The sequence below is a fragment of the Hyperolius riggenbachi genome, chromosome 8 (genome assembly GCF_040937935.1).
Source record: "Hyperolius riggenbachi isolate aHypRig1 chromosome 8, aHypRig1.pri, whole genome shotgun sequence".
Taxonomy (NCBI): Eukaryota; Metazoa; Chordata; class Amphibia; order Anura; family Hyperoliidae; genus Hyperolius; species Hyperolius riggenbachi.
In genome coordinates, this window is record NC_090653.1 from 262,774,947 (window position 1) to 262,795,085 (window position 20,139).

General features: G+C 46.3%; 2 protein-coding genes across 4 annotated transcripts in view; both read right to left on the minus strand.

Moving 5' to 3' along the window:
- Nucleotides 1–20,139, minus strand: part of MAN1B1 (mannosidase alpha class 1B member 1) — a 61,464-nt gene that overhangs the window by 14,012 nt on the left and 27,313 nt on the right. For all 3 annotated transcript variants that reach the window (XM_068248756.1, XM_068248755.1, XM_068248757.1), the window contains exons 7-12: nt 18,737–18,885; nt 15,123–15,311; nt 14,864–15,054; nt 4,844–4,964; nt 3,508–3,705; nt 1,674–1,805 (exon numbers count right to left, since the gene is read on the minus strand). In XM_068248756.1, the coding sequence (XP_068104857.1) occupies nt 1,674–1,805; nt 3,508–3,705; nt 4,844–4,964; nt 14,864–15,054; nt 15,123–15,311; nt 18,737–18,885 (980 nt within the window). The remainder of the gene's footprint in view (nt 1–1,673; nt 1,806–3,507; nt 3,706–4,843; nt 4,965–14,863; nt 15,055–15,122; nt 15,312–18,736; nt 18,886–20,139) is intronic.
- Nucleotides 7,373–10,100, minus strand: LOC137527814 (uncharacterized). The gene is made up of 2 exons (XM_068248754.1): nt 7,900–10,100; nt 7,373–7,565 (listed from the first exon to the last, which is right to left on the minus strand). The coding sequence occupies exon 1, from the start codon at nt 10,098–10,100 to the stop codon at nt 7,902–7,904; it is 2,199 nt and encodes a 732-aa protein (XP_068104855.1). The 3' UTR covers nt 7,373–7,565; nt 7,900–7,901.

Sequence of the window (20,139 nt, forward strand, 5' to 3'; positions counted from 1 at the left end):
AGGACGAGATCCCCACACTTTGATAGGCCCAATTGGCTGTCTGCCACTTGACAGGCAGCCTATTGGGCCAAAGTGCGGGGATCTCGACCTACAAAGTAAATCAACCCCCAAGTCAGCTAGCTAATTGTACAAGCTGTTAGTCGGTATTTCTCCTGTCTGGCTCTCGGGGAAATTGCTGATGTTGCTGAAACCCAAGAGAAGCTGAAGACGTGTCTGACACTTCCGCTGCCCGCCGGATCAACTGTATACACATCACCATGGCAACAGGGCAACATGGCCCTCTGCTGCGCATGAGCACTGTCCCAGTTTGAAACATATTGTATGGCTCTCACGGAATTACATTTTAAAATATGTAGCAATTATGGCTCTCTCAGCCAAAAAGGTTCCTGACCCCTGCTGTACAGCAACACAAAGGCGATGGAGACAGCAGTGTGGATTTTCAGCAGTGTGGACTTGTCAGTTAGCACATGGCAGGACAAAGCAGTGACATTACCCTGCTGAAATATGCACTGCAACAGTAGGGTTACCAATTCGATAGGGAACTGCTTCAGAAGTGCAAGCTGGGGAGGGACAGCGTATACTGCCCAGGGAAGGGGCCTCCATACAAGACAGGGTACTGTCCAGGGAAGGGGTCTCCATACAAGACAAGGTACTGCCCAGGGAAGGGGCCTCCCTACAAGACAAGGTACTGCCCGGGTAAGGGGTCTCCATACAAGACAAGGTACTGCCGGGTAAGGGGTCTCCATACAAAACAAGGTACTGTCCAGGGAAGGGGCCTCCATACAAGACAAGGTACTGCCCAGGGAAGGGGCCTCCATACAAGACAAGGTACTGCCGGGTAAGGGGTCTCCATACAAGACAAGGTACTGCCGGGTAAGGGGTCTCCATACAAGACAAGGTACTGTCCAGGGAAGGGGTTTCCATACAAGACAAGGTACTGCCCAGGGAAGGGGCCTCCATACAAGACAAGGTACTGCCGGGTAAGGGGTCTCCATACAAGACAAGGTACTGCCGGGTAAGGGGTCTCCATACAAGACAAGGTACTGTCCAGGGAAGGGGTCTCCATACAAGACAAGGTACTGCCCAGGGAAGGGGCCTCCATACAAGACAAGACCAATTCCGTACATACTATCGGCTGGAATACAGATCCTCCACGTTGGGTATGCATATCAACACTAAACTCAGCACTGTAGCTGATAGGATTCTGAATATAGTCTGCACACAACCTTCTTCCTCTCCTCCCATTCATATACACAAGATTTCTTACGAGCCTCGCCTCTCTTTTGGATCTCCCTTCCAAAACTCATTCGTTACTCTACAAACCTTGCAAACTAAAACACTTTTTCAGACAAGCATACAATCTAACATAGGACATTCCACTTTCATCCTCTGGCCAAGCTGCCCTCCTGAATATAATCTAACAAAAACCCTAGTTAAAAAACTTTCTGTACTGCCCCATCTCTTGCTTCCTCCCTATTCCTTTAGATTGTAAACTCACAAGGGCAGGGCTCTCTCCTTTAGGTATCTTGTTAAGGACTATACATTTTGTTAATCACTATAAGTTATGGTTTGTTTTCTTACTCTGTACAACACCATAGATGATGATGGCACAATACAGTATAAACAAATAATAATAATATATTCTGTAAGTGTAAACTGTTTTAATCCATTACCCGGGTGTACTTGTTGAAGTTCTGCAGGATCTCCCAGCCCCAGTCCTGGTATTTGGTGTCACCGGTGAACCGGTACAGGTAGAAGAGGCTTTCCACGGTCTCAGGCCGCAGGAGGTTGTGTCTGTCAGCTGGCTGCAGATTACAGAGTAAAATAAAGATTAATTAAATCAGAATTAATGCAAAACTACACGCAAAACCGAGCAATGCAAGCTCTGAATGCAAGCATGTTGATTAATGGAAATGACAAGTACAGTACTAACTTTTCTAAAATCTCTGCGCAATACAAACTTGAAGTGATCTCTGCTGTATATTCCAAAGGAAAAATGAGCACGGAAGCAGTAACATGTCTCTCACCTGCTCCGGGTGCCTCCACACAATGAGCAACGTCTTCTCTCCTCACGGCTACCCTAAGTGCCTGTTGCAAGTAATGATGCAATCAGGAGAAGACGGCAATGGGGGAAGCGGTGATGGAGAGAAGACGTTGCTCATTGCGTGGAGGCGCCTGAAGCAGGAGAGACATGTTGCTGATTCCCGACGCATTATACTCTGCACGGAACTGGGGAAGAACAGGAGTGGAGGGGGACACAAGAGTAAACAAGAAGATACATGGCACAAGGGGGACACAAAAGGTACAAGGGGGACACAAGAGGAATAAGAAGGCACAAGGGGGACACAAGAGGAATAAAAAGGCACAAGGGGGACACAAGAGGAATAAGAAGATACAAGGGGGACACAAGGACCAAGGAGGTACAGGGGGATGCAAGAGGTACAGGGGGATGCAAGAGGTACGGGGAGGGGGGGGGGTGCAAAGGTACGGGGGATGCAAGGAGGCACAGAGGGATGCAAGGAGGCACAGGGGAATGCAAGGAGGTACAGAGGGATGCAAGGAGGTACAGAGGGATGCAAGGAGGTACAGGGGGATGCAAGGAGGCACAGGGGGATGCAAGGAGGCACAGGGGGATGCAAGGAGGTACAGGGGAATGCAAGGAGGTACAGGGGGGCGCAAGAGGCACAAGGGGGACGCAAGAGGCACAAGGGGGAAGCAAGAGGCACAAGGGGGACGCAAGAGGTACAAGGGGGACACAAGGCATAAGGTGAACACAAGAGGTACATGGGGAACACAAGAGGTACAAAGGGGACATAAGGTACAAGAAGAATACAAGAGGTACAAGGGGGACACAAGAGGTACAAGGGGGGCACAAGGCATAAGGTGAACACAAGAGGTACATGGGGAACACAAGAGGACATAAGGTACAATGGAGACACAAGAGGTACAAGGGGGACATAAGGCACAAGGGGACACAAGAGGTACAAGTGGGACATAAGATACAAGGTGGACACAAGAGGTAAAAGGGTGACATAAGGCACAAGGGTGACATAAGGCACAAGGGTGACATAAGGAACAAGGGGGACACAAGAGGTACAAGGGGGACACAAGAGGTACAAGGGGGACACAAGAGGTACAAGGGGGACACAAGAGGTACAAGGGGGACACAAGAGGTACAAGGGGGACACAAGAGGTACAAGGGGGACACAAGAGGTACAAGGGGGACACAAGAGGTACAAGGGGGACACAAGAGGTACAAGGGGGACACAAGAGGTACAAGGGGGACACAAGAGGTACAAGGGGGACACAAGAGGTACAAGGGGGACACAAGAGGTACAAGGGGGACACAAGAGGTACAAGGGGGACACAAGAGGTACAAGGGGGACACAAGAGGTACAAGGGGGACACTAGGTAGAAACGCTTTACGGTCTGAATAATACAGTATACAGTATATACTTTGATCCACTGCAGTGTTCCTTTACAGGCCACAATCACAGGCGGTCTCACCTTGACATCTATGTCTTTGCCCCCGTTTGAGCCATGCAGGAAGAAGTGTGAGATCTCGGGGCTCAGGCCGGTCTCCATCTGTTTGTACATCTGGAAGCAGGTCTCCATCAGAGACACGGCAATCTCCATGTGATCGCTGGTGAGGCCATTGTGAGCACCCAGTGCCAGAGTCCCCGGGAGGAAACACACCAGATGATCCTGTGTGCGGCAGAAACGCATATTATGGTCATAAGACTGAGGGGATCAGCGTTCGAACAAACAAACATGCCACATCAACCCAACGCTGCCCCAGAACAGTAACAACACTAAAAGGCCCTACTGCGTTTACCCTCTTAAAGGCAGCTTAAAGTGTACCTGAAGCAACAGGACATAAGTTTTATACACACCTGGGGCTTCCTCCAACCCCCTTAATGCCGATTGCTCCGCCGCCGTCCTCTGCCTACTGGATCCAATCGGTAGAAGTTCCATTATCTTCGGCCAGTCGGCGCAGGGGCAGTCCGCCAGCCCTCCCCCGTCACACTCCAGCAGCTGGGAGCATTCTGCGCCTGCGCACTGGTACTGCGCAGGCATGCAACGCTCTCAGCTGCGGGAGTGCATGCGCAGTACACCTCGACTTGTGAAGATAAATAAGCTTCCACTGATAGATCCAGGAGGCGAAGGATGCCGGTGAGGGAGCAATCAGCGTGGATGGGGATGGAGGAAGCCCCGGGTATGTATAAAACATTTATGTCCCATTGTCTCAGGTTCACTTTAAGCCTCTTGCATATGTACAAAGACTGTCGCCTGCCAGGATCAGGACTCTCAGTTCAGGGCCGAGTGCTGGACATATTGGTTGCGTAGGATAGATGCGATGCATTCTGTTGCTATGGAGTAGAGGGCGGAAGGATGCATGACCAAGCGGGAGGGGTAAGGAGGAGAACAATGGCCTCGGCCTGCGCTCAGGCGAGATGATCACTGCATCGGGGCCACTGTACAGACACTAGATAACCTGCAGATAAATATCTAGCCTGTGTACAAAGATTTTGGAGCACATGGCTTACATAAATACGATGTTTGACAGTCATTAAATGTGGGAGGCGAAATACTTTTTACTAAAGTTTAAAGAAAAAAAACTTTCACTCTCTGCAATGGGCTTCTATGCTACATTTTATTGCTGTAGTGCTACTGAAACTCAGCCCCATCCAGCGAATCAGGTGGTTTGGCCAAAGCTAGGGGCCGCTACACTGCAAAGGGTGCATGAGGGTAATTTGGGGTTCCGGCCGGACTGCGAATTACTTCTTCCTCTGAGTTGCAGCGACTCGGAGGGGAAATAGTATGAATGAGCAGCGGAACTCACCATTTTGGGGCTGAAGTGCCCGTGTGAAAGCTCCCCTACAAAGGACAGGCCGTTGGGCTGCGACTTTCGCAGTAAATGCGTCTTCACCCCTTCAATGGCCTGCATGTAATCTTCCAGGAACCTGCAGAGGAACAACCAACAGTGCTTGTATTTTCCAATGTTCATTTATAGATTATTTAGTCAGTGTTTGCCCACTGTAAAATCTTTCCTCTCCCTGATTTACATTCTGACATTTATCACTGGTGGTGACATCTTTAGTCCTGTCAGGGGCATCGCTGAGGAATGTTTGTTTGTTGTGTGTTCCAGAGGCAGCAGAAACAACACCTGGTCTCCCAAAGTGCTCTGGGGCAGAAGGCTGCATTTTAAAAAGCCTAGGCTAATCGTCACTGGTAGGCAGGGCTACATACCAATATACAGCAATATATGGGTACAGGAAATATTTCTGATGCTGAAACCACAAATTAACAAAATTGGGTATCCTGAATAATCTTGCATGCAAATCATTCGCTTGGAACTGAGCCAATCAAATGCATTTCCTGACGATTGTTATTGGCTCAGTTCCAAGCTAGCTGCATACCATTTGCATGCAGGGTAGAACTATAAATCTCAGGCCCAGTGCACACCAAAAACCACTAGCAGATCTGCAAAGCGCTAGAGGTTTTTGAAGCAGAATTCAGAGCTCTCTAGGCATGTTAAGAGACATCTTCTAAACATGCCTAGCGGTTTCTGGAGCGTTTTTGTGTAGCAGATTACAAATATTGTTACAGTAAAGCTGTCACTGAACAGCTTCTGTAACAAAACCGCCTGGCAAACTGCTCTGATCTAGCGTTTTCAGAGCGGTTTTCCACTTTCCTATACTTTACATTGAGGCAGAAACGCCTCAGAAATCTAAAAAATGCTGCAGCCCCAGAGTTTGCGTTTGTGGAAAAAACGAGCCGCTCTGGTGTGCACCATCCCATTCACCTTCATTAGCCAAGCGGTTTTCCCCCTGCAAGCGTTTTAAGAAACGCTTCAGAACCGCTCTGGTGTGCACCAGCCCTCATTCACCATCTTTATCCGCTGACATCCTCCACTATGAAGACACCACATTTGCATTCAAAGCTAAACATTCCATTTAAATAAAAAGAAATCACAAATATTTCATAACAGCAGGAATCTCTACTTTAAAAACAAACTAGGAGATAAAATGTTACCAGCCCTGCCTGGACCTATTTTTGCCCACATCACATAAAGGAAACTTAAACTGAGAGAAATACGGAGGCTGCCATATTTATTTCAATACCTGTTGCTTGTCAGTCCTGCTGATCTCTTTGGCTGCAGTAGTGTCTGAATCGCAAAGCTGAAACAGTCCGGGGTCTATGGCTAAAGGTATTAGGGCTCTTTTCCGCTAAGAAACTAAAATTTGCATTTTATCGACGGCAGTAAAATATTATGAATTGCCAAATTGCAGAACAATGAAATGCAGGGCGATTGCTGTTTGATTTTCCTGCACTCCTCAAACTCAGGAAAAATGCAGCCGGCATGAATAAAGCAATCAGGAAAAATCTTGTTGCAAACACAACACACTAATGGAAATAATTGGAAGGAGAAAAAAAGCGAGATAATCCTTAAACGAGATAATCCTTCCTTAAAGTGAACCTCCAGACTAAAAAGCTACTCAGCAGAACTGAAAAGGCTTGGTGTTTCTTTAACAGCTTCACAGCATCATAACTTTGTTTTTCTTATAGAAGTCTAATTTTTAGCTGCATATTTAGCTAAGCCCCTCCCCATCAAAGAAAACTGCCCGGGCTTTTTTCCCCTGATGCTGTGAAAAGCATGATGGTATCTCCTATGTTGTTATTCACGTTGCCTAGCAACTGGGAGGGGTGATCAGGACACAGGACAGTTGGAACTGTATCTCATGCTCCCTGTCACCTCCTTTCAACCAAAAAGATGGCAGCCCCCACGAATCACACACATTTGCCTGTTCTTTAAAAACAGGGTGGGTAAGAGATTATATTACCTATCTATTTTCATTAACATAACTAATGTAACTTAATGACAGTATGTTTGTTTAGGCTGAAGTTCCTCTTTAAAGAAAAAAGTTCCCCTGGGGGGTACTCACCTCGGGTGGGGGGGAAGTCTATTGAGGACTCGATCCTATCGAGGCTTCCCCCGTCCTCCTGTGTCCCACAGTGGCGGCGATAAAGCTCCCGGAACAGCGGGGATGTAAATATTTACCTTCCCGGCTCCAGCGCAGGCGCAGTATTGGCTCTCCGCTCTGATATAGGCGGAAATAGCCGATTGCTGTCGGTCCACTTTACTGTGCAGGCGCAAGTCTCCTGCGCAGTAGAGCGGACCCGACGGAGATTGGCTATTTTCACCTATGTCTGTGGGAAGAGCCGCAACAGCGCCCCCGCTGGAGACAGAAAAGGTAAATATTGCACTGCCTGACAAATTGTCGGCTGTGCGTTCCATGGGCTACAGCGAGACCGCCGTGGGACAAAGGAGGACGGGGGGAGCCTCAATAGGGTCCAGAGGCTTCCCCCTACTGAGGAGAGTACCCCCCAGGGGAACTTTGTTCGTTACAGAATCTCTTTAAAGAGAATGTCCAAGGAAGCAATAAAAAATAAAAAAACTAAACATTAGCTTACCTGGTAATTTTATTTTAGGTAACCCTCCAGGACAGGTATACATCGAGATCTGGCCCCTCCCAGGAAACAGGAAACATCCACAAGCCTCTCTATAAGTAAAAAGATTTGTCAGGTATCCGGCAGTATATAACCAAGAAACAACTACCAACAGGTCTCAACTCCTGACACCTAACCAATAGCGTATTACAAATACACATTATTATTATAACTATTAACACTTGCCTCTTTCATAGTGCACAAAATTAACATATCTTCATATATACATAACAATATATACATAGCTTATGAACAATACGGGTGGGTTACCCCACCTGTCCTGGAGGGTTACCTAAAATAAAATTACCAGGTAAGCTAATGTTTAGTTTTTTCCATTAACCCTCCAGGACAGGTATACATCGAGATGATACTCAAGAAAACACTAACCTTTAGGGTGGGCTGACCGCATGTAAGACTTTCCTTCCAAAGTCTTGGTCTGATGAAGATATCCGATCTAGTCTGTAGTGCCGCATAAACGTTCCCAAATTCTTCCACGTTGCTGCCTTACAGATTTCCAGAGGAGAAGCACCAGCTCTGAAGGCCCAAGTTGTTGCTGTCCCTCTCGTAGAGTGAGCTTTAAGATTCTTTGGGGGTACAACCTCCATAATTTTATATGCTTCCAAAATGCATAACTTAATCCAGTTAGCTATCGTTCTTTTTGAAGCTTTCTGCCCTACTAATTTACCTGTGAAATTTACAAATAATGCTTCAGTCTTTCTTAAATTTTCCACTCTTTCCAAATAATCTTTAAGTATTTGTCTCACATCTAATAAATGTCGTTCCTTTTCCTTGTCATTTGTCGGAATCGGATAGAAAGTTGGCAGTATAATTTCCTGAGATCTGTAAAAAATATCTCCAACCTTTGGAATAAACTCTGAACTTGTTCTAAGGACTACTCTGTCCTTATAAAAAATACAATAGGGTTTCCTACAGGATAATGCCTCTAATTCACTAACTCTTCTTGCAGAGGTAATTGCTATCAAAAAAATAGTTTTAAATGTTAACAAACGCAAGTCCATTTCTTTGTGGGAATCAAAAGGAGGCCTAGTTAATGCCTTCAGTACTAAGGATAAATCCCACTTCGGAAATGGTTTGACCGCAATAGGTCTATTCCTTTCTATTGATCTCACAAAACGAGCAATCAAAGGATGGGTGGCCAATTGTCTGTCCAAAAAAACAGAAAGTGCTGAAATTTGTACTCTAATCGTGCTTAGAGCCAATTTCTTCTCTACTCCACTCTGGAGAAACTCTAATACTGTAGCAATCTCATTCGACTTAAATCCTGATTGTTCCTTCCATAAATTATATGTCTTCCAATACTTCAGATATATAGCCCTCGTATTCCTCTTCCGACTCTTAATGAGTGTGTCTATCACTTTGTCTGATAGGCCATAGCTTTTTAGAATCCGCTCCTCAGTAACCAAGCTGTTAACTTCCATTTGTTGATGTCTGGGACCAGCTGCCTCTGAATTAACACTAAATTGTCCTGAACAGGCAGAGGTAATGGATCTGCTACTTTTAACTTCAGCAGCAGAGGATACCATGATCTTCGCGGCCAATTCGGGGCGACCAGAATTACTTTCGCTTTGGATGCTGCAATCTTTCTCAAAACCAGAGGTAGAAGGTTCAATGGTGGGAATGCAAATGCCAGACTGAAGTCCCATGTTTGAGAAAGAGCATCTACTGCCGTCGGATTGTCTTTGGCGTTCAGGGAGAAAAACTGACGACATTTGGTATTCTCTTGATTGGCGAACAGATCTATGACTGGAGTTCCCCAAACGGATGTTATCCATTGGTATACATCGTTGTTCAATTGCCACTCCATATTCGATAGCTGTTTGCGACTGAGTAGATCTGCTAGTAAATTCATAGAACCCTTTAGATGAATTGCTGTAAGCGACAACAGAGTCTGTTCTGCTATGTTCAAGATTTCCAAAGCTAGTGTCAACAGTTTGTGTGATCTCGTTCCTCCTTGGCGATTTATGTAGGCTACGACTGTGGAGTTGTCTGTCCTTAGCTGCACATGCTTTGCCGTTATCAAATGCTGAGTTGCTATAAGGGCTAACTTGACCGCCATTAATTCCCTGTAATTTGAGGACTGACTCCTCATATGCTGCTGCCAAAGACCCTGTACTTTGAAACCCTGCACATGGGCCCCCCATCCTGACAGACTTGCATCCGTAGTCAGAATTACTTGTGTAGGGAACTGCCAAGCTCTGCCCTGAGATAACGAGTGGGGGACTGTCCACCATTCTAAGCTCTCTTTCACTGTCTCCGGAATTTCTATCAATCGGTCCAGAGACTGGATTGTCTTGTCCCAATTTCTCAACACCCAGGACTGCAGTATACGTGCATGTTTCATGGCCCACTGCACTGCTGGAGCCACTGAGTTTAACAGCCCCAACAGTCTCATTGCATTTCGGATCGAAATTACATTGCTTTTCCTGAAATCTTCCGTCTGTTGCACGAGTTTCGCAACTTTTTGTTCTGGTAGGAACATTTTCTGTTCTATTGAATCTATCATAAATCCTAGAAAGAGAATCTTCTGAGTGGGTTCTAATTGTGATTTCTCCAGACTTATAATCCATCCCGCTTGCTGAAGCTCTTTCACAACTATCTCCCTGTGTAGTAATAATGTTTGTCTCGAATCTGACATTATCAATAGGTCGTCCAAGTAAGGAACAATCATTATTCCCTTCTTGTGTAAGTGGGACACTAGCTCGGCAATCACCTTGGTGAAAATTCTTGGAGCGGACTTTATGCCAAAGGGGAGGCAGCGGAACTGATAATGGGTTATCATTGGACCCTCTTTTACCGCAAACCGGAGAAATCTTTGAGATTTCGCTTCTATTGGGACATGCCAATAGGCGTCCTTCAAGTCGATGCTGAGCATGAAACAATTGGCTGTTAGCAACGTTCTGAGAGAATAAATCGATTCCATTCTGAACTTCTGATGTTTTATAAAGGGGTTCAGAGGTTTGAGATTTAAAATTAGTCGATACTTTCCCGACGGTTTTTTTACCAGGAATATCTTTGAATAAAATCCTCTCTTTTGCTCCAGGATTGGCACCAAAGTGACTACCTTCCTTGTTAACATATCTTGCAGAATGCAGGACATGGCTGCCTGTTCCTCGACTGACCTTAAATTTTTGGTCACACTGAATTTCACTGGGGGTTTTTGCTGAAATACTATGTGGTACCCCAGTTTGACCAGATTGAGGATAAATGGGCTGGTTGCGAATTTCTGCCACTGTGGGAAAAAAGCGCCCAACCTTCCCCCCACAGCCTGTTCGCTGTCACTGCTGTCTCTTAGCAGCGGGGTCTGAACTGCCAAACAATGCGTTTGGCCTGTTCTGTTCACGTGAAAAAGACCAGGGCTTACGTCTATTTTGGGGTTTGACTTTATTTTCTTGACGGTTCTTACGAAAAAACTTCTTCCCCTGTCTAAATGGTCTCTTTCTGGGGAACCCTTTCTTTCTGTCTGATGTTCGTTCCAATATTTCATCCAATTGTGGACCAAACAACAGATCACCAGAAAAAGGAATAGTACATAACTTGTTTTTAGATATATTACTACCCTCCCAGGTCTTGATCCAGATATTTCTCCTGGCTACATTAGACAAAGCTGCAGCCCTTGCTGTAAGGCGAATGGACTCTGTTGCAGCGTCAATAATAAAATTTATGGCTTTGAACATCACGGTAAAGGAATTTAAGATTATTTCTTTACTGGATCCCATCTTAATGTGACGCATTACCTGATGCATCCACAGATCTAAGGTGCGGCCCACACACGTAGTTGCAGCCGCTGGGCGGAAATTTGCACATATAGCAGACCAAGTCTTTTTTAGAGCAAACTCTGCCTTTTTATCTGATTGGTCTTTAAGGAAACCTAAATCCTCAAACGATAACTCATTTTCCTTTTGTACCTGTGAAAAGGCCGCATCCAGCTTAGGACATTTGTCCCACAGCTTACAGTCTTCCTCTGCAAAAGGGAATCTCCTTTTAAACCCCCTAGATAAAAACACTTTCCTATCCGGGTTTCTCCACTGGCTATCAATCAATTGCTTCGTTGATGAATGTACAGGGAAAACCATTGGTTTCTCCCCCTCCATTCCTGCGTACAATGCATCATGTGTAGATACTGATGAAGGCGTTTCATCTTTTAACCCTAATGAATCATAGATTGCCTTTAATAACTCATCTGTCTCGCTGGCAGAGAACCTAAATCTAGACGGTTTATCCTGATCTTTCTCTGATAATTCTTCCTCAGAATCACACTCAGAAATCTCATCTGAGTATTCTTCTGGTTCAGAATCTGATAAAACAGGACGATCCGTTTTTGCAGTTGCTTTCTTATGTGTCTCAGAAGGTAATGTCTCTCCTATAGAGACATCAGTAGATTTCCCAGTAGGTATAGCCGTTTGATCTATAGGATAAGCAGTCGGAAATTGTTGCGGGCTTGTGTCTATAACAATAGGAGACTGAGCAATAACCACAGGCTGCTGTATAACCGGCTGCGCAGCAGGAGCAGCAGAAGGTACAGTTCCAGAACCAGTCGGTATTTGTACAGGTGGTTGATTAATAACAGCTTGAGCAGACATGGATTCTCTAAAGACCTTCATAGATTCTGACATTTCTTTGCGGACCATTCTCAAAAAATCTTTATAAGCCACAGCAGATTCTTCATTCAAAACTCTAGTAGAACATTGCTGACATAATAGCTTATTCCAATGCACTGGCAGCTTCACATTACAAGAAGGACAGCGTTTTTTAGGCCTAACAGCTTCTGATGCTTCAGTAGCAGTGGTAACAGTTGTAGCAGTTGAAGCTGAAGATGAAGCTGCAGCGCTCTGAAAAACAGATAAAGTACCACTATTGAAAACAGCCTTAGCCTATTTTCAAAACACACAACCATGTGAGCAACTTCCCACCGAAAGCTATGTCACCAGCCAAATCCCCAACAACACAGTACTAGCAAAGAGCCACCACAGAAGCCTTCACATAAACAACTGTTTGTATGTGTATAAATGATACCTTAGTATCCGGCTTTGGCTCTTGCGTCTTGGATTCCTCCTGAGCAGCCTGCTGGCCCACGCTCAGAGCAGACGCCGACTGTGTCTCCATTTTGCGTCCTGCACGAGTGCAGAGACGCTGGGGACGCTGCCCACTCTTCTATCCGGCGGGCGGAAGTGACGACACCGGAACCGGAAGTACTCCGGACGCCATCTTGGATTATGGCACGCTATGCCCCACTCAGCCTCCGCTTTCCGCATAGCGTGCAGTCGCCATTCCAGCCGGCGGCGCCTGCCAGTAAGAAGCTGCAGCAGCCCTCTCTCCTTTCAGACCATCCACAAAGGCAATATGGAGAGGTAAGCGGACAACACAGGATAACAAACCTAATGCTCCTGGACATGCCTCCGCCGCACCAACAGCCCTTAGCCCCCCAAGCTCTCCAGGACTGCAGCGCAGGTATAGAGAGACCTGTCCCTGGACAGGAAACATCCATACTGCCGGATACCTGACAAATCTTTTTACTTATAGAGAGGCTTGTGGATGTTTCCTGTTTCCTGGGAGGGGCCAGATCTCGATGTATACCTGTCCTGGAGGGTTAATGGAAAAAAAATACTAAAAGAGGCTTTCTCCAGCCAGTCAGCTGTCCTGTACCCTCACCGCAGCTCCGCTTCCTGTCGGTGGCCCGGGGTCCCCTGACGGTGCAAGATGTCGACCTCGGCAGGTCGGCATCTACTGCACCTGTGCGAGAGCCGCTCTCAGTCGCGCTGACGTCATCTGGATTGTACTGCACAGGCGCCTTGCAGTAACCTCCAGATGACGTCAACGCCTCTGTACAGTGGAAAAAGTACAGTGGGGGAGACAAAGCCTGATAGCGAAACTTGATTAGTCAGAGGCAAAATAGTACACCCAACAGGTCTAACCGCTGCCTTGTACAATGATTTTACTGAAATTCCCTCTGCAACGCTATAGTCGTAATTAGCATCACGGTCTTTGGCGGCACATAAATCAGGCACTGCGTGGTGCTGAATTGACCTGATTTGCAGTAGGACAGCCAGGCAAATCTACGCTGTTTAAGAGGAAACAAATTATATTCGAGAAGGATTACAGAAGCGCCCAAAGATTAAAAACACTGTACTTAAAGGTGCCAAACCTGCTCCCTGACAAGTTAAGTTACTCCTTTTTATGTGCCTGAGGAAGCAGGTGTTAGACCCGTGAAACGTGTTGCAAGTGATTGTTGTGGAGTAAGATTAAAGCGGTTTCATTTATGTGAATCAGTGCGATTTGTCATTATTGGGGAGGTGTATCATCCAGCACCCCCCATTTGAGATATTTTAAGTATAGTGTTTTTAATCTTTGAGCGCCTCTGTAATCCTTCTCGAATACAATTGTATCCACTGGTTGGATGGGTGTAAACACCTTCTTCTATCTATAGAGAGCGACCTTTTAACCTGAGCGGAGACAGGTCTAAATTCCCCGCCTGCAATAACAGTGGTTGCCTAGGTCGGCAACCTACACTTGTGAGTATTTTTCCTTTCCAGTCTTTTTCATAAAACAATAACAATAATACACTATTGGGGCTCTCGTTTTTCCATTTGTCTTTACAAGAGGAAACAAATGTCAGCCTCCATATCGCTCTCACCTCAGGGTCCCTTTAAAGGAACACTATCAAAACCCAAGTGTTCTAAAATGACATATACAAATGTCTAAGTAGCTGTGTAAACATTTTCCTACTTTTCATGTTAAATATCAGAGGCAAAAGCTTGAATTAATTCTGTTTAGCTCTATTGGATAAAATCATTCGCTAAAGGAGTGTCTGCTTCAAAGCACAGCCAGTGTTTTTTGCAAATACAGAGTGTTTTTCTCTGAAAGCAAAAAAGTATGAAAAACTGTGGTGTCAGGTTTCACATACAATTACAAATGTTTATAACAAGTTACATTTCCTCTGCTCTCTGCAGACAGTTCATTCAGAGACACAACACAGGCAGATGTTGCTGCTGGGAGCTTTTTTTTACACACAGGATTAGCAGATGTAGTGTAATGGAATTCCCCTCCCCTCATGGTTCACTCTGCCCTCATATGTGGCAGTTAAGGGTGAAAGGAATTTGATACAGTAAACAAAAGAGATAAGCAAATTAAATGTATACATCACTACTTAGCAGCAGTTCAGGAACTCTCTCAAGCCCAGGTTAAAAGAACATGTTGATAGTGCTCCTTTAATTGAACAGTCATTTGCAGTTATCAGCAGCTGTCGGGTCGCCTATTGTACTGCCTGAGCTCGTGCTTCTAACTGAGCCGTCAATTAACAGGTAGAGCCCCACCCTTTCAGTAAGTTTCTTACATGGCCTCCTTCTTCCCGCTCTGAATCCACTGCTTCAGCAGGTACTCGTAGTAGCTGTCCGCCCTGGCCCCCAGAGTGTAGACCCCAAGATGGCTGAACTGGCCGCTGTTGGTGTTAATGAACATGGGCACCAGGCCGTCTCTCTTCCCGGACAGGCCATGAACATGCTGGGTGACGTGGTCCACCACTTTCTGGAGAGGAAGAGACCATTAGACACAACAGAACTCCCATGTGGAAATCACTGAGGAGGCACACTTACCCTAAACGTGTCGTCTCCCGTCAGCCGGGACAACTCCCGGAACTCCAGCTGGACGCTGGTGACTTCGGCCACGGTGCTGTCAGACGTCCAGCGGGGCGGGTGGGCGGTCCCTTTCCCAATGTTCACGTCAGAGTAAGGCACTTTGGATGGGGTGTTAAAGGCTGGGAGAAGTCGGGTGCCGATGTCTTTCTAAGGACACAGAGTAAAAAATAGGTGTTTTTTTTTTCCTTTTAATGAGGTGTTAACCCCTCCCTAGCCTATGAATCACATGTACTCAGCATTAAAGTGTACCTGAGACAAGAAGCTTCTCAGGTTCCATACTTACCTGGGGCTACCTTAAGCCCCCTTGAGGCCACTCATCCCTCGCCATTTCCACAGGTGGCTCCTGTCACCAATTGTGGCCAAAAGCCTGGCTGAGTTGAGCTTCATCGCGCATGCGTGGCCAGGCGCGCGCTTCTGGAGTGTTCTGCACTTGCGCAGTACTATTGCACAGGCGCAGAATAATCCCAGGAACAGGAGTGCGCCTGGCCGGGCCACGTGATGAAGCTCGACTCGGCCAGGCTTTCGGGCACTATTATGGGTGACATGAGCCTCCCGGGAATAAAGCAAGGGATGAGCGGCCTCAAGGGGGCTTAAAGCGGAATATAACCCTGCATTTCAACTTTGCTCTAAAACATTATTTACAGTATATTATATGCAACCAGCATTTTTTTTTTACTAGACCAGCATTGGAAGGGTTACACAGGGCTTTAAAGTTCCTGGAGATTTCTGCAGACGCATCCGAAGCTGAAATAGATACATTTTGTTTACATAAATGTATCTAAGTGTTGAATGTGACCCACTCTCTCTCACTGAGAAGGAGCTTGGAGGACAGCCAAAGAGTGTGTAACATTTATCAATAGATACATTCAACTAAATAGAATGTATCTATCTGAACTTCTGCATATCTCTCCATGGAACTTTAAACCTCTGTGTTTAACCCTTCCAATGCTGGTCTAGTAAAAAAAAAATGCTTTTTGCATATAATATGCTGTAAATAATATTTTAGAGCAAAGTTGAAATGCAGGGTTATATTCCGCTTTAAGGAAGCCCAAGGTAAAGTATGGCACCCGAGACTCCTTCCGTCTAAGGTTCTCTTTAAGATGTGTGCACACTTCTCATTACTTCCAGATAAGGGAAAATTAGACAGGCTGTTATCTCTAAATACACACAGGGTGGGTTTCTCAGTTTTCCTTCTCTCCTGTGCAAGAGTTTAGGTCCTCTTTAAAGGGACTCCGAGCACCTCTCATGGGCATGCCTTTAAGCCAGACGACTTCCAACAAAATCATGCTATGACCCCTCTGGAGGAGCTTCTAGCAATGGCCATGCGTGTCACTTCCTCTTCCTGCTTCATTCAATGATACACTACTCTAACAGAGAAGAAAGGGGAGACCCGGAAGTTATAACAGCTAAAGATGGTAGCCGCAATTGTTTAAATTGAACGAAAACTATTTGGTGTAGAACGGCGATTCAGGCATCAAATGAAAGAGGAAAGCGCAAGCTACAGAAAGGTATGTATCTTCAAGTACTTTGCAGTACTGGTCGGAGTCGTAAAGGCATGCCCATGAGAGGTTCTCAGATTCCCTTTAAGGACGGGAGACCTTTTTTTCTGAAATCGAGCTGTGATTGGGCTCAGTGATCACAGGTTCCAGAGCCTATAAAGCCAGCTCTTACTATGACAGCTGAGCGAATGGTGGGAGTGACGGGAGCGCGCTGTGGCGATTGAGAAATCTATGTCATGTCAGAGCCACACAGCCACACGCAGGATGTAGATTTCAACTATAGAAAGGGTTCAAGGCAGAAGCAGAAGTTTGACTAGACTGTATTATTAATGTTCTGTGAATGTGCGAGTGTGTAAAGGGTTAACATTCTGTGTGGTCGGCAGCAGAATACACGCAGTTCCTGGCGCGGCGATGTGACGGATCTCGGCCCTCTGTGGTCCCGCAGATGGTCGCCGCAGCGAGTAGGAGGAGATATATGGTGAGAACAGAGACATATGCTGTACAGTCCACACACAGGGAAACAGATGGCACGGGCTGCAGACAGGATAATGCCACTTAAGTAGAGAGATTGGAATCTTAATACTATTGGAGTGTAATTATTTGCATACTCACTCCCGTTACCCCGCACCAGGTCACAGGCCACGCCTGCCAAATAAATAAAAGCCTAATACCTTTTTTCTTTCAATACTAGATACGAAAGCAGGTGATCTGAACTGCTACACATTTGGTCAGAGTTGCAACCAGTAGTGATGGCACAAGGTAGTTCGTAGGTGAACAGTTTGCAGCGTGCCTTTCATAAAGTTTGCATTCGCCCCACACTTTAACCACTTGAGGACTACAGTGCTAAACCCCCTTAAAGACCAGGCCATTTTTTGCTTAATAGGCCATTGCAGTTTTAAGGCCAAGCTGCAGGGCCGCACAACTCAGCACACAAGTGATTCCCTCCCCCCTTTTCTCCCCACCAACAGAGCTCTCTGTTGGTGGGGTCTGATCCCCCCCAGTTGTTTATTTTTTTAATAAATATTTATTGTCATTTTTTTTTTTTTTTAAATAAAACTCCCCCCCCCCCTCCTGGCCTAGCCTATCACTGCCGATCGCTCTCGTGCCCCAGGGGGAAAGCCGTGTCACAAGGCTATCCTCAGTACTGCCTCAGATCGCAGCACTGTACCCAGTAAAAACACGGTTTCGCCGTCTAACAGTCTCCCAAGCGGCGATCGCCGCTGGGAGACTGAAGGCGGGGCGGAGCTCAGCCCCCCAAGCAGGAGATGTGCACGATCTCCTGCAGTAGCCGGCCCCAGGACTTGACGCCAATTGGCACTGGGCCGTCCTAGGACTGCCGCCGCGGTCACGCCCATTGGCGTGAGGCGGTCTTAGGGTAGTTAACATGGGGTAAACGAGGGTGAAAACAAACTTTGCATAACGCTTACTGTTGTTCGCTGCAAACTATTTGTGCGATCATTAGCAACCAGGTTTAAAGTGAACCTGAAAGTTTAAAAATAACGGATACTAACCTCGGGAGGGGGAAGCTTCTAGATCCTAATGAGGCTTCCCAGTCTTCTTCAGCCAGCCGGGGCCAGCGCTGGCACTCTCAAACAAAAGGTAAACAATAACAAGAACAATAACATTTGCACTGCGCACTGGCACACTAGTAGCTTGCTGCTCGGGCTCTGGCGGAAAGAGACACTCTCTACTACGCAGATGGCTCGTGCCTGTGCAGCAACGACAAGGGCTGACAACGGGACCTTCAGTGGTGCCAGCTCTGGATCACCTCTGCTAAGGAGGACGGTGAAGCCTCTCTAGGATATACAGGCTTGCTCCTACCAAGGTAAGCACATACCCCCCATTCACTTTCCCCCTTCAGGTTTAAATAAACGTATCAGACATAATTAAAAGCTAATGAGGTTCAAAGGATAAAGGGAACAAAAGGCATGATTAAACCCCGACTATGCGTTACGTGGTCACTGGATCACTTCATCAGGGGTTTGAAATTTTTTTTTGTTATGTTGAGCTTAAGTTGGATAATTAATGTAAATATTTATTCATATGATTCATTTTGCAGGAAGAGAACAGTACCGCTTTCTCCAGGAAGATGGCGTCCTTGGTCAGATGGTAGGTACTCATCAGTCCTCCCAAAATCCGGATAGTGCTTTCAAAAAGATTGACGTCAACATTCTTATTAAATGTCAGCTGGGTGGCCACCCACTCGCGGGCTTCCTGAAACTCTGCGACAGGAGAGACATTGTTACTGGGGACTGCACTGTGACCTTTGTCAGCATTTAAAGAGAGTCTGAAGCCTTATAAAAATCATCTTTTTAATTAACATTTATCTTTAGCAGTATCAGCCTAGCTAAAACACCGCATTCCAGCAGCTGAACGCTGTCATTAAACCCCCCAAATACCGGGGCAAAATTCCAGGACTTTCAAAGTCGTTTATTTTGCTGCCCGGGGAGGCAGAGCTTTGAGCTGTAGCTCTGCCTCCATTAGCATCAATCACCACTGATCGCCGCCCCTCTCCCCACCCCTTTCAGTGAAAGAAGAAAGAGAGGTGGCAATCAGCGGGGACTGACGTGAGTAGATGCAGAGCTACAGCCCTAAGCTCTGCCTCTACAAGGAAGCACTCCCTACATTTTGCCCTGGGGATTTGGGGGTTCAATGATATCATTCTGCCGCGGGAATGCAGTGTTTTAGCAGTGCTGATATTGCTAAAGATACATTTCTAATAAAAAGATGATTTTTATAAGGCTTCAGATTCTCTTTAAAGCAAAACCTCAACAGAAAATAAATGGCTGCGTGACGTTGGCCCCCCTTCAATAAGCACAAATAAAAATGTTATTATTTGTGCTTTCGTTTTGACGATCATAGCAATTATTTTTCCTTCAGACAGTAATAACATCACCCAGCCCCAGTACAACAGCACATGAAGCTGGTAAGCTTGAGTAGTGCTGCATTTGTGCCCATTGTAGTTTTTGAGATATTAAAGTTTTTGTAAAGGTCGAAAGTTCACTCAGCTGCAGGGCCGGTTCTAGCAACAATGAGCAAAATTAACCCAGGGGGCCCCCAACAGACATCCCGCCAACAGAAAGCGATGTGAGGGGCCCTTTGTTGCAGCCACATTTTTTCCCCAGGACCCGAGTCGGCTGCTGACTCCCCCCCCTCCCCCAATTTAAGGAGCGCATCCACCAAGACAGATGAGACACTACTCTGCCAAAGACTCTACAGGGGCCCCGGACCTCTATGGTAGCACCGGTCTTGCTCAGCTAAACACTCAGTATTCTCCCCAGGCTCTTTTAGCCGGGTGCTCCACTCGGCTAATTTTGGTGAGCACCCGGCTGTCATTGGCTCACCTCCTCATATGCTGTAAGTAGAGTAGCACAAAAGCGCAGCCCCTGCATTCCCCTATCGTGCCCCACCCAGCCACTTTTTCATGCCACCCGGCTGGAAAAAAATTCTAGGGAGAACACTGATACTGTTATATA

What these genes read in the sequence shown, in the direction of transcription:
- LOC137527814 (XM_068248754.1), bottom strand. Translation starts at nt 10,100, where the DNA reads ATGGATTATAAGTCTGGAGAAATCACAATTAGAACCCACTCAGAAGAT.